Source organism: Trifolium pratense, linkage group LG6 (assembly GCF_020283565.1).
Source record: "Trifolium pratense cultivar HEN17-A07 linkage group LG6, ARS_RC_1.1, whole genome shotgun sequence".
In the NCBI taxonomy this organism is placed as follows: domain Eukaryota; kingdom Viridiplantae; phylum Streptophyta; class Magnoliopsida; order Fabales; family Fabaceae; genus Trifolium; species Trifolium pratense.
The window spans coordinates 3,938,128-3,953,227 of NC_060064.1; the positions used below are offsets into that span (position 1 = coordinate 3,938,128).

Consider the following 15,100-nt stretch of genomic DNA (forward strand, 5'->3'; position numbering starts at 1 on the left):
AATGAGAATTCTATATTTTTAAAGTGAATAAGTTGACTGTCTTGACAATAAAATTTTGATTCCTAGATATACACATAATTCAAACCTCGATTATAACGTTCGATCTTACAACTTAAATATTTTTTTGTCAGTTGAGTCAAGATTTGTAGACTATAAAAAACAATTTTCTTAATCTTATCAATTAAGCTAAACTATTTTTATTTTATTTTTTGGTATTTTTTGTAATACATTTTATTTTAATTATTATTAATTATTCTTTTACACATGAAACCACATACCAATATAAAATGCTCCACTCGTTCCTCCTATCTATATTTTCTCCTCACCAAATTCTCTCTCTCTCTCTCAACCCTATTCTCTCTTTCTCACCCCTCCCCTTATATATTCAATCTCCTTCATTATTTCAGCACATAAATTATGTGCTTGTTTTGATTAGGGGGAAGGAGAGTGAGAGAACAAAAACAAAAAAAAAAAAACCCAAAAAATTTAAACGGTTCAAGATTTTCATCCTTATCTCAAAATGGCGGTCACCACTCACTCTCTAACCGCTACAGAAAAGAAACACTGGTGGCTCACAAACCGTAAGGTACCGTTTTCACACCCCCTTCATTTACTCTTTCACCCTAGTTAATGATGTTTTCTTCTTCTTAATCCTAGTTCCCTGCTCCGATCGAATCGGAAGACAGCATTTTCGGTAATTACCATGTTTAAACATTTTTAGTAACGTTTCTGAAAAACATCATAGTTTTTTGCTAAATGTTTTTTGTGTTTTTGTTTAATTTCAGATTGTTGAGAAATACATAAAAGATGCACGAAGCTTAATAGCAACGCAAGAACAGAACGAGGTTGTTTCTGCTTTGAATCTTCTAGATGCGGCTTTAGCTATATCACCGCGTTTGGATCATGCGCTTGAGCTTAAAGCTAGATCGTTACTTTATCTACGAAGATTCAAAGATGTTGCTGATATGTTACAAGATTACATTCCTAGTTTGAGAATGTCGAATGAAGATCCTTCCTCTGTTTCTTCTGGTGAAGGAGTTAAGCTTCTTTCTTCTGATTCATCGATTCCAGATCAGAGTTTTAAGTGCTTCTCTGTTTCTGATCTCAAGAAGAAGGTTATGGCTGGTCTTTGTAAAACTTGTGATAAAGAAGGCCAATGGAGGTAAATTCCTCAAACTTTGTTTCACATTTACTACTATTTTATCAATCCCTCTCTCGACTCAAACATATAGACAAAAGTCAAAATGTATTTGGTTCAAATTTGAGTCAGATACATTTTAAATTTTGTTTATATTTAAGTCGAGAGAGTTTGAAGAAATTAATGAGTTTTATTTTGTTTAGTGTGAGATGAGATTGGAGTAGCGTACTTAATACTCTTTGTGTACAGTTTGAGTAAATGGTGGTGCCAGCTAGCAAGCTAGACAGGCCAAATGGTTTCCAGCTTAAAAGAATCTAATCAAATTTAATGCACAATAAAAAGTTGGAGTACAATTTAATTTACTGTTGTGTTTTATTATTATTTAATTTAATCACATGTGGACAGAAATAAATAGGATTGCTTTCTAGTTCTACCCTCAATCAGAGAGGTTAATATTGTAATTGTGATCAAGGCAAATTCTAGGGTGTATCGGATTCATATTTCGTTTAGGGTGGACGATGTTTGGGAACCATAGGATCAAAGAGTTTCACATGATGCACCGTTACTCCTGCCGACCATTTCAACGCTACATTTCGATCGTGCATTGTTGGGGTTGTCAGGAGGAAATGGTACAAAATGTGTCAAGAAAAATAAAATAATCAAATTTAATGTTCATTGATATTGATTAATACTAATTTTGGTTGTGTGTGTTTGCAGATACTTGGTTTTGGGTGAAGCATGCTGCCACTTGGGATTAATGGAAGATGCAATGGTTCTTCTCCAAACCGGAAAACGAATTGCTAGTGCAGCATTCCGGCGAGAGAGTGTTTGCTGGTCTGACGACAGTTTTCCTCTATTAACCATCCCCATTGCTGGAGACACCCCAAACCAACAACCAACCACACCGCCGCGAGCCCCACTCAATGAAACGGAAAGTGTAACACACCTCCTCAGCCACATCAAGTTCCTCCTCCGCCGTCGAGCAGCAGCACTTGCTGCTCTCGACGCTGGTCTCTACTCAGAAGCCATCCGCCATTTCTCAAAAATAGTAGATGGCCGCCGTGCTGCCCCACAAGGTTTCCTCGCAGAATGCTACATGCACAGAGCATCTGCACACCGTTCTGCCGGTCGAATAGCAGAGTCCATTGCTGATTGTAACCGCACCCTTTCACTAGACCCAACCTGTATTCAAGCCCTCGAAACTAGAGCTTCACTCTTCGAAACAATTCGTTGCTTACCAGATTCACTACACGATTTAGAACATCTAAAGCTTCTCTACAACTCCATCTTACGTGATCGGAAACTTCCAGGTCCAGCATGGAAACGCCACAATGTGAGATACAGGGAGATTCCTGGGAAACTTTGTGCCTTAACCACTAAGATTCAAGAATTAAAACAAAGGTTATCTTCTGGTGGAATAACTAGTGTCGATTACTATGCATTGATTGGAGTTCGACGTGGGTGTTCCCGTTCTGAACTCGAGAGAGCACATTTGCTGCTATGTCTTCGCCATAAGCCAGATAAAGCTACAAATTTCATCGAACGGTGTGAGTTTGCGGATGAACGTGATATTGAGACCGTTAAAGAGAAAGCTAAGATGTGTTCATTGTTGTTGTATAGATTGATTCAAAAGGGCTACACTAGTGTGATGAGTAATGTTTTAGATGAGGAGGCTGCTGAGAAACAGCGAAAGAAGAACGTTGCTGCTGCAGCACAAGCACAGGCTCAGGCCGCGGCAATTCAAGTTCAAGTAATTAAGAAAACAAATGAAGCTGAGTTGAAAAATAATAAGGCTGCAGATAATGCAGCAGATAATAAGAGTAATGTTTTTGCGGAAAATGACCAGTCTCTCATATCTTCTTGTAATGTGAATCCGGCTGTGTTTCAAGGTGTATTTTGCCGCGATATTGCGGTGGTAGGGAACTTGTTGACGCAGGTGGGATTTAATCGTCCGATTCCGGTGAAGTATGAAGCATTGAGCTGCTAAATTTTTATGAAAAAAAAAAGAAAAAAGGTTGGTGGGATGAGCTGTTGGAGATGTTACCGGCAGAGGGAATCTCTGGTTGGTTGGTTCACTTCACTTTATGATGAATGATTGTACAAACAAAATGCAAAAGGGTTAAAAAAAATTACTAGACTGCCGGAAAATTTTGTCACCTTTTCCTTTTTTTTTATTATCTTATATTAGTAATCTTTTTTTATCTATCAGATGTACAGATCGATTATTATCAGTACTGAGACTCTACTTTTGGATATTTGGCTTTACCTGTCTTGAACCCTTCCCTTGATTCTTCTTTAAATTTCATATACTACATTTATTTAAGTACTGAATGTGATTAACGGTAATTAAATTGATATTTATGAAAGTACTGAATTTGAATAAAAGGCTTTCACTGATTGCTGTTTTGGCAGAATCCCGGAATAGGGACTGGAGCTGTTTGCCTCTGCTTTTACCATACAGTATTTATCGTCTTTTCTGGCTGCATTATTGTTTCTCTGGTTAATCTTTCCAGAATACTGACAATATATTGAATTTTACTGTATTTTTGCATACACCAAAAACTTTGTTGCTTCCATGTACTGAAGAGAAAGATCTCTACTTTGAGAAACTATATAAGGGTCGTACTAAATAGTGCATGTGAGACAATGGTTGTAGAAAAAAAAATGAAAAAAAATAGAGTAAAGTTTTAAGTAGAAAAAATTCGTTTTTAAAATTTTAAGGCATTGAACGTACTACTTTTAGTTTTTTAACCATTGTCGTAGGAGCATTGTTTAACATTTTCTACTAATAGTATTCTGGTATCAATGATTTATCAGCAATTAAATGATTTATGAGCACCACATACTCCTCTACTCCTATCTCTGTGAAAGCTGGTTTGGAAGATGACTTTTGAGGTTCTTTGAAAGTGGTCATATTATAGTGGAGGACCCTATTTTGAAGTGACCAAGAAAAAAAGGTTGTCAGTTTTTGTTTTCCTCTCCTCTCAATAAATACAGTACTTACTAGTACTACAAAAGAAAGCAAGGGGTTTATAAGCATTAAGCACACAATACAAAGAAATTAAACAAAGGGATTAAAAGTGCATTTTGCACGTTATACTCCCTCCGTCCCAAAAAGAATGACTCAGTTGACCGAAACACGCATGCCAATGCATAACTTTGGCGACTAATATCTTTAATTGTATAATAGTAAAAATTATAAAAAATTGATATTTTGAAAATACTCATCGAGACGAATCTAACAACATCTTATATGTTAATATTTATTTTTATTTATTAGTAGAAAAATATAGTCAAAACAATATATATGAATAGTGCATATATTCAAAATGGGTCATTCTTTTTGGGACGGAGGGAGTACTTTCATTTCCTTTGCACGTTATCGGTACTAATATCATTTTTAGTTGAAATTGATTTGCCATCTTTCTAATAACACAACATTATTAACAACAGTGAGAGCTGGAGTTTATTATCAGCAAAACAAAGGTGGAGGAGGAGTAGGTGTTATGTACGATCTGTCATACAAAGGCTTATAAAAGAGTGCAGATAGACTTTTGGTCAATTTACGTTTTTGAATATATGGAATTGGATTTATTTTGGTAGGACGCCGTAACGGATGTTGACCATTCGATCCCCATGTCAGCATATTATATGCAATATCCTTACTAACTAAATTATGCTTATGGAGATTGGTAGTGAATCTTTATCCTTTAAATTAAGAAAATTGTTTTTCATACTCAAATTTTGTGTGTTTAATTTTTGTGTTCATGAATGTTTCTTCTCTTACCTTGGAATCAATGTATCTAGTCCATGTTAATGACTAGATACATAATTTTTTCGATGAATCTAAAAAGATAACTTTTACTTATATATGAGATCAGATGAACTAGTTTCGTATCATCAACCGAGTTGCAATATGAAAATATCACATGCCACATCACCGGAATTCACCGTCAAAATGTATGTCGATTTACGTTGCTCGATTTTTATGAGGGGTAGCTTGAACGAATGGGGTTTGGATCCTCTCCAGTGGCAGAATGATGCTTCCGCAATCTCAATCTACTATAAATGATCAATGATATTAACCGGTAGATGAACGGTTGAGATCAATGCAGAATGAAAAATATGAGAGTGATGACCGGAGAGGATCCATATCTAAATGAATGGGGGTTTCAATTTCAACCTCTAAAGTGTAATAATGGTGAATCATTTGAAGCGTGGCTTATGGTACAATAAAAACAGTGTATTTCTGTTTTCATGCAAAAGATGCATTATTGCATTTGAACAGTAATGCCTTGGTTGTCCCATTTAGATCATGAAGGATACAGTCCATCACACAACTGTTTACCATAAAAATTTTAATGCACTTGCTGACTTGCATTAGCAGCAAACACTAATTTGAAGCCAAAATGTCAATGAAACTTAAAACGTGAGATGAGATAAATACAAATAATAATATTAAAAGGTCAAAATCCTTCTGTCAATGAAGAAAAAAACAAACTAGTACATGCAATGAGAGTTTCCTACTCATTGTGGTGAGAGAGAATTCAATGCTTTCAATTTTCAACTACTATTAGTGTATAACTGCCTCCTTTTTTGGTTAAAATCTATTTATAGATTTGAACTCTTTTAAGTACTTAAGTACTAAGATGATTTAATACTACTTGATATATATAAAAAATAAATAAAAATTATTTAGTACATTTTTTTTTGTTGGGTTAATTTAGGTTTATTAATCTGGCTTGTTAATTAAAGATTTCCCCCTTAATTTTTAACCGAATTCTTTAACGGCCAATGTATGTTTCTTTTTAATGGTCTACAAGGGTAATCATGTTTGTAGTACGAATTATCGACGAAATTTTTTATTGATAGTTAATTTTTATTGAAGAATTTGACTGACCACTTTTAGTTGAGTCTCCATTTTCGACCATGCTTCTTTTAATTTGAATAAGAAACATTATTTAAAAGATATCAATTTGATCTCATTCAAACCAATGTATGGTTAGTTTCTTTCTCCCAATCTAGATACCACCTAATAAAAAAAATTGTTAGATACATGCAAATTAAAAATTTGCTAAAGAGCCATGAGCATTCAATATGTTCTTATGATCCTTACTTACCCAATAGGCTAATAGATCAGAAATTATCTACCTTTCCTTGCTTGCAAGTGATTCGATGCCTTTTTTAACTTGGCAAGAATAAGCAACCAAAAAGAAAAAAAGAAAGATATGACATCCCTTTTCCTTGAAGAGCGCCACTTTATTTTTCCACCTTACTCCATCATTATGTTGCCATGTTTTTCACCCTCCATACCTCCATAGACTCTTAGAATATTGTTTAGAGAATATATATGTGGGGAAAAGAAAGTGAAAAATGGAATAATTTTGTGATAAGAAAGAAAAAGAGAGATAAAAAGGAAGAGAATAAAAATGAAATGTAAAAATAAACAAATGTGAAAAAATAACTCTTTAAATAAAAGTTTGACCTAACTCAACCCCACAAAACAGACTCGTAATGGTCATCTCACATTCATACAGTCATCTCACATTCATACAGTGTTACTTTATTATCAAAATGTCCGTATGCACTCTAATTGTAATATAATGTTACTTTATCATCAAAATGTCTAGAGGATTTGTGCCAACCATATTCATCCAAATTTTCATACATCCATTAATTCACCAAATAATTTATGAACACTATATACTTGGCATATTTGATGAATATTCTCATGTCTTCCTTTGATTTCAATGAAGTTGCACTATGATGATTGAAAGAGAAATATTGGTAATTAAGTTGGTATGCACTTCTTTGGCACTAGCTAGCATTTGAGCATTGCAAATTTGAAACAGAACACATGTTACATTAACTTTCCAACTTCCTTGTTAGCTACTTGCACTAAAGGGTTCCCTACCAACTCAAAACATACATTAAATAATTGGTTAAAATCTACAAAGTTTGGTTGATTTTTTTTAATGCAAGCTGGATACAAGGCTAGTTATTTATTTGTACAGCTAGTACTTAACTGATTTGAAGTTTTGAATGCTCTGAACAAATTTCCTTATATTGTAAAATTAAAAGAAAGAGAAATTTGAAGTTTTGAATGCTCTGAACAAATTTCCTTATATTGTAAAATTAAAAGAAAGAGAAAAATGTGTAGTATTTATTTATGGGTCATGCTAACCGGTGCCCCCGGGGCACTGGTTAAGGAAACCAAAAACAGAAAGTTTTGAAAAGAAAAATACATTTTTTAAACTTTCGAGGAGTTGACTGCACAAACTCCAATGCCAAATTACTATTTTTGCATCCTTAACTAGTGCCCGGGGGCACTGTTTAGCATTTTTCTTTATTTATAAGCAAGATTTGGAATAATGAAACAATTGTTAGTCGGTATATTGGTGATTGAAGCTGGGCTTGATAGGGAGAACTACAGTTCAATCCATCATAACTGTGATTGAGAGAGGGCTGAAATCACTTGATGTCAGAACTGATTTTTGAACCAGATTAGACGGTCTAGTGAGCCAGATACTGATAATGAAAGATAAAATTGGAATAATGAATAACATTGGTGGAAAAGAGAAAAACATGTCTCGCACAACTTCAATAGTATTATTCATTTATATAAAGTACATCTATATGATCTGCCGAATGCAAAAAATTAAATAGAGCCATTGGCAAAATTAGTGTTCTTGAACTACTCTTCTGACACAATGTTATTTTATTCTTTATATTAAGCTTTCATATTCGTATTGCCAGCATAATTTAATTCCTTGGAGCTAAAGTTAAGGTGCATCTCACGAGGGCTCCATTTCTTTAATAAATATAAGGACTTTATTCTTTAGTCAGAGATTTCAAGGCATCTATGTAACACTTTTTATTTGTTTTTCTTTGTGTTTATGTGTGTTAGTCTTACACTTTGCTAAATCCACCCACTAGGTAGTATTGGAACTCAAGGTTCATATTTTCTAACACAAAAATTCTACTAGGTTAGTATCAATGTTTTGAAAGTTGAATCGTCCGGTTCAATGGTTGATCGCGGATATGAGATAGTGCATGGCGGTTGGTTTTGTTTCAATGGTAAATGCTAAACTAGATTTATAGTCTGATTGAACTAAATTAAACTAGTTGAAGTACGATTCATCAATCTAATCTCATTTGTAATCCGATTTTAAAACATTGTACATGAAATTATATGTAATATTGTACATGAAATTTTAATCAGGCTTGACTAAGACAAAGACATTTTGCAATAGTAGCTAGGGTTGAAAATTGAGATAAACTCAAAAAACAGAGGTGTTAGCGATGTTTGAATATAGGGAACATAAGGGGAGTTGTGGTTAATTATAATATAAGGGCCACCATGTGCTTATATCATGTGCCCTTAGCCGTCCAAACAATGATGGATATTTTTGGCCTTAGATTAGTGTTCTTGTTAAAATTTGGTGGCACAATGTGCTGGATGAAAGATCTTGACAATTTTTCTTGCATTATGTATATTTTTATTAATTAATTACTGTACATAATAATGGAATATTGCAGATAGTAACAAAAGAAAAAGTACAAAAAAGGATGTGTATTTTTGTGTGTGTGTTTGGGATATGGGGAGTGGAATTTCAATATGAGCTGGAAACAAAGTAAGGTTTCATTGAGATCTGAGTTTGCAGTGAAAACCATTTCTTTACAACTCATACAATGGTTTTTATGTCATTATATGTATACTAGTCTATAATCTCTATTAGCTAGCTTATATTTATATACAAAGCATGGTACTAATTGGCAATGAATAAACTTTTGAAAACACTTGATTATTAATTTCTGAAAATAATCAATGCTACGGCCCGGTGAATCCGATTTAGTTTTGTGTAGGATAGTATATATTTGAGGATAGTAGTATATATTTGAGGATAACCCTTTATTCAATGCTTCATAGTGCCTAGGCATGTAATTGTAGGATACTACATTACATAGTGTCTAAGCCCTAAGGAAATGAGTATGGGCACTAAACATGTAAGCAAAAAAAAAAGTATGGCACTAAATAAGGGCGTTTTCAACTATTTGGAGATTTGTTCGAATATTAAAAATGATCCCTAATAAAAAATGCAAAAGAAAATATTACAAAAAATTATTCTCTATTTAAATTATAAATAATATAAAAAATACATCAAAAAAGAAACATTATATCTCGTGTGCTTAACTCAGTTGGTAGGACATTACATTATATATGCAATGAGTTCGGGTTCGAACCCCCATTCATCTCATTTATTCACTTTAAGGGTAAAATTTTTAGTCATTAGGCTACTTGACCAAAAAATAAATCATAATTAATGATTAAAATGACTAGAACTAAAATCATGCAAAATAAGATATCGTAGGGATTTGGACTAAAGACATTGCACTCGAAAACATAAAGACTACTACTAATCTTTCTTTTTTTTGGTCAAATATTTTGGTTATAAATTCTACTTTTAAGATGAATAAATGATGTGCCAGGGGTGCAAACTCTAACATCTACGTATAAAATGTGATGTCCATATCAACTGAGTTAAGCTTAGACTGCTACTAATCTATTAATACACTTTGTTATTTTATGTACTTTAAAAATATATAACCATTATCATAGAACCTCACAATTTTGAACCCTCAACATAACCTCAAAATTTTGAGCTCTGATATCACTGGACACCCCAACACATGAGTGTTGGCCGGCCCAAGTACTAAACAATAAAAATTATAATATGTAATTATATTTATAAATATCCAACAATGAAAGTTTTTCTTAAATTTGGTTGAGTATGCCTTTTGTTGTACAAGATGTATTGGTTATTTGGTTGTTTGCGTTTGCAACTGCAGATAATAAAATTTGTAATTATGGTTGAAGAAAAAAAGTAAGATGACAGGTTTGGGATCCCACAGGTTGAAACATAACACTAAACTGAGGCATTTTGTCTCTCTTACGAATCAGATGAAAGTGAAATAAACATCTGTTTTATTGGTTGAATTTTTTTTTTTTTTGAAGAAGCTAAATTAGCCTACTCAAATTAACACTAGAGAGAATCGAACCTCAGACCTCAAGAGGAGCACACTCTCAGGTCTCAAGTCAATACCAATGCACAAACCCAAGTGGGTTTATTGGTTGAATTGTTACTAGTATATATTAAGGATGCTAGAGCGGGTAGCCAACCTTGTTTACCTCTGCTCCGTTTAAGCTCATCTAAAATTAGAGATTTTCTTCTTGCCCTTTTTGAAAGTTCTTGTTCGCTTTCGAAAATTTCAAAATTATCTCCTTTACTACTTAAGTAGCAAACTCAGGGGCGCATAATCTGGAAAAAACAGTTCACATCATAAAATATTTTATTGGTTCGCATTTTAGAATGCGAACCTTATAAAATAGGGGGCGACAGAAGGGGAGAGATAAAAAATATTATATTTCATAAGGTTCTCATTCTAGAATGCGAATTGAGTTGACATTCTAGGATGCAAATCATTTTTTTTCCGGTTTTTACTATTTACACGCTCGCACTCGCACCATGCGTTGCAAGGGATAGTATTGGAAAGTCGGGGGTAGTGTGAGACTAAGGGGGCGCGAGAAGAAGAAATCCTAAAATTAAGGCAAATTAACCTAGGCTAGTTGGCGGGCTGGGCTGTGAAACCATTTTATTTTGTTTGACAAATTTCTCTCCTCCAATCCCTATATTTAACCATTCACCCCTACAAACAATTTAATATTTTTTTTTACAAACAATTTAATATTTTTATTTGACCCTTTTTATTAATTCACTTCATTTTACGTTTAATTAAGGTTACAAACCAGAAAATTTTAAAAATAAAATTTCCGGTAATGTGAAGCAAAAAAATTGCATAGCAAATAATTAAAATCTGGAAGATTTCCGATAAAATAATTTCGAAACAATTGCCTTAAGTTTTCCGGTAAAATAATTGCCTACCAAAACAATTAAAAGAAGATTTCCGATAAAACAATTGCATATCGGAGCAATTAAAATCTGGAAATTTATGATTATTCAGAACACATGATTATACTTTTATACTCCCGCTTATCAAAACAAAAAAGTTACTTTTATACTCCCTCCGGCCTCATATGTAAGCAAAGTGGTTTTTTTGGATTCATCGAAAAAGTGACCAAATACATCACTTTTTGAAATTACCATTAACCAGCAAGAGTTTAGTTCAAAAAATCCAGCAAACTAAACTCTTCCCGCCAATCATAATTATTCAAAACCACAACAGAAAAATCATTACCATTAACCATAAACTCCTCGAAGTTTGGATTTTGAGCACGACCCAAGATTGTTCTGACGTTTTCAATACCTGCAATATTCCAAAGTTTCAATATCTGGTTTTTCAAGACTTTTCCCAGGTGAGTATAAATTTCCATATTCTAATTATTTTTTGGAAATCTTTTTAAATTGTTCTGGTTTGCAATATTTTACCAGAAAACATTTAAGGTGTTCTGAAGTTTTTTCAATTTAGCCACGGATCTTCATTTAATTTGTTATTGCTGTTGCCGGCGATGGAGACGCGACGATGAAGGTGTAGATGGGTTTTATTTTTCTGTTCCGGAAAACATGTAAGGGGTAGATGAGTTTAATTCTTGAGAGGGTTAAAATTGTTTTTTTTGGTATGGATTGTAGGGTAGGGGGTAATGGTAGGAGTGGAAGGAAATTTTCTGGTGAACACTCAAAGAGGGTTGTATTATTAAGGGTAAATAGTGTCATACCCCCCTGCAAAATATTTTTTTGAGATTACCCCCCTGCAATGTCAAGATTCCTTGCGTTACCCCCCTGGCTCAACAAGTGGGCATATGACATGGACGAATCTTGACGTGGCATGACACGTGGAAATTAATTTATTTTTAATTGCCAACTCAGTAATTATTTATTTTTTAATTAAAAAAAAATGAAAAAAACTTTTTTTTTTTAAAGAAACTTTTTTTTTAAAGAAACTTTTTTTTTAAAAAAAAACTTTTTTTTAAAGAAATTTTTTTTAAAGAAACTTTTTTTTTTAAAGAAATTTTTTTATTTAAAGAAACTTTTTTTTTTCGTTCCGTTCATATGCAGCGATTGTTCTTCGTTTTCAATTTCAATTTGGGGGTTAGGGCAAAGCGATTGTTCTTGCGTTACTATGTGATTGCAGTTTTTTTTTTTGGTTACTCTATTATTATTAGTTATTATTATTATTATTATTATTAGTTTTTTGGTTACTATTATTATTATTATTAGTTTTTTTTTCATCTTCGTTTTTTTTGGTTACTCTATTATTAGTTATTATATATATATAAGAATTTTTTTATATATATATAATAACAACTTTTAGTAAAAAAAAAAAAAAAACTTTCTTTTAAGTAAGTTCATAAAAATATAACAACTTTTAAGTTTTTTTTTCATTTTTTTAATTAAAAACCCACATTAATTAATGAGTTGGCAATTAAAAATAAATAAAAAATAAATTAATTTCCATGTGTCATGTCACGTCAAGATTCTTCCATGTCATATGCCCACTTGTTGAGCCAGGGGGGTAACGCAAAGAATCTTGACATTGCAGGGGGGTAATCTCAAAAAAATATTTTGCAGGGGGGGTAACGCAAAATTCGCCTATTTTGCAGGGGGGTATAACACTATTTACCCTATTATTAATAATATAAGAATAATATTACATGAATTTGTCAAGATGGACTGATAAAAAGTATTTGTTGTCTTCTTTACAATGAAAATGTGAAGCTATTTATAGGCTGCAAATTCCTTCTTCTCCAAGTTTGATCCCCTGAAACTTCGGCCATCACCATCTTCTCCGGCGAGCCAGCGCAAGAATAGGGGTGGTTATCTTTCCTTCGTCCTCAAGCTATGGAAGTTAAGGGGGTGATGATTTCTTCCACGTGAAGTTAAACAATTGACCATTTGGGAGAATAAGATATTTTGGGCGTAATTCAACGTTCAAAACCAGTTGGCACCATGTTGCTTCATCTCACCATGTCATGTTGTTTCGCCATCTCTCCTACTGGGTCTTCATGGATCACTTTGATTAGGCTTTATTACTTTTGGACATATTGGGCCTAACTAATTTATCCCTTAGTGCATTGCCCGGTTCATTAACAAATTCACAAAACGACTAACCTGTCCACCGGAGTTGGTCAATCTTTGATCTATTTACTTAACAAGGAGACAATTTTTTAAAAATTAAATGTATATACATATCCAATCACCTCTTGGGTAAATTGACGAAACACATCCTTACAAAAGGGACTAAGTGTCCCATTTATAGCTTCCCTCATAATTTGGGCTTAGTTGCAGACAGTCCACAACATGCCATATGTTTCCACGGATATCACCACATGGGACCATGAAAATTCATCCCTAGAATTGTAATTCGTGGTAAAGTTCATAAGAAGATTACCAATCTGCAAATGTGAGAACAAATATTAGTACTTATTCGTCATACACAAGTTTTCTTATTATATATAATTACTCCCTTCATTCCCTATTGTAAGCAATAAAACATCAAAATAAAAAATTGGCAAACGGTAATTAAGCAGACAAAACAGACAAGCACATTTGAAAACACACCAAAAGGACTCAAACTAGTACAACCCCAGACCTGATACAGACACACAATATTATACTTTCAATTGTTAGAATCTCTCTGATAACTTTTCATTCTTTAAATTGATTTCACCGTCAAGATGATAAGAGTCTACGTTTATTTTAAAATTTAGTTATAATAATTAATATTTTTTATTTTAACACACACGGACGCGCGCACACACACACATACACGCAATAAGTAAAAAAACTAGTGACCCTAAAATTTTGATGTTTCGTAGGAGAGAAAAAAGGAAGAGAGAAATAAAAACACAGAACCCAATGCATGTATTAGTTCAAGTACATGCATTAGTTTTCATGTTTTTATTTCTCTCTTTCCTTTTTCTCTCCTACCAAACACACCCTAAAGGATAAAAAATGAGAAAGTTATTAAACAATACCTCCACTTAACCATATGACTACATGCTTTGATCAGGGTCGTCCTGTATTTTTGGTGTCATATGCAAGTTATAATTTTGGTGCCTTATTTTTTTATAAGTCATATAACTATAAATATATAATGTGAAAGAAAATTAAAGATTATACTTTCAATTGTTAGAATCTCTCTAATAACTTTTCATTCTTCAAATTAATTTCACTGTCAAGATCATAAAAATTTAAGTCTATTTTAAAATTTAGTTATATTTAATATTTATTTTAATACACACAGACGCACACACGATTGCACTCACGCACATACACCCACTAAGTACAAAAAACCGGTGCTCCTAAAATTTTGATGTCTTGTGTGGTCGCTTCTCTTGAACGTCCTTCTAAATCCTCTCGAGTATTAGATAAGAGTTTAATTATTGTGCACTATGAGTGTAAAATTATTTTACACATGCGTCAAATAATGTCTCGTCACATCATTTAATGAATGTAACACGTCACGTGTTTTAAAACACATTAGATGATGTGTCAATATATCATTAAATGCATGAGTAAAATATTTTTACACCGACAATGTATATAAATTAAATTTATTAGGTAAAATGTTTAAAAGAGAGTGTTGCTTATGTAGTGAAAAATATTAACATAGTGTTGCTTAGGTTAGTTTTAAAAATATCTTTATTTTTTAGAGGCTTATTTTCATTGGTCCTCCTATTTTAAAACTTGACAGTTTTGGTCCCTCTGCCAATTATTTTGTCTAAAATATGTTGATGCAACATGTTTTAAATTAAGTTTATAAAGTAATTTTCTTAGAATTTCGTTGATATTGATATTTTCTCATCATCAATCATATACCAAACCGTTTAAAACATATTATATTACAAATTTATAGTTAAAAAAATATGATAGTAGGTGACCAACTCTGTAAAATGGTGAAAATAGTGGGACTTAACTGCAATTAAGCCTTTTTAGACGAGTG

At 32.8% G+C, this 15,100-nt stretch overlaps 1 protein-coding gene across 2 annotated transcripts; it reads left to right on the top strand.

Moving 5' to 3' along the window:
* The first annotated feature begins 289 nt into the window (after nucleotides 1–289).
* On the top strand, nucleotides 290–3,391 carry LOC123891125. Of its 2 annotated transcripts, XM_045940946.1 has the most exons (4): nucleotides 332–586; nucleotides 658–694; nucleotides 786–1,162; nucleotides 1,856–3,391. In XM_045940946.1, exons 3-4 carry the CDS (start codon nucleotides 966–968, stop codon nucleotides 3,123–3,125), a joined length of 1,467 nt encoding a protein of 488 aa, XP_045796902.1. In that variant the 5' UTR covers nucleotides 332–586; nucleotides 658–694; nucleotides 786–965; the 3' UTR covers nucleotides 3,126–3,391. The 2 variants fall into 2 exon arrangements, with proteins under 2 accessions (XP_045796901.1, XP_045796902.1); XM_045940945.1 differs by lacking the exon at nucleotides 658–694 and having other exon boundaries at nucleotides 290–586.
* Nucleotides 3,392–15,100: the final 11,709 nt, after the last annotated feature.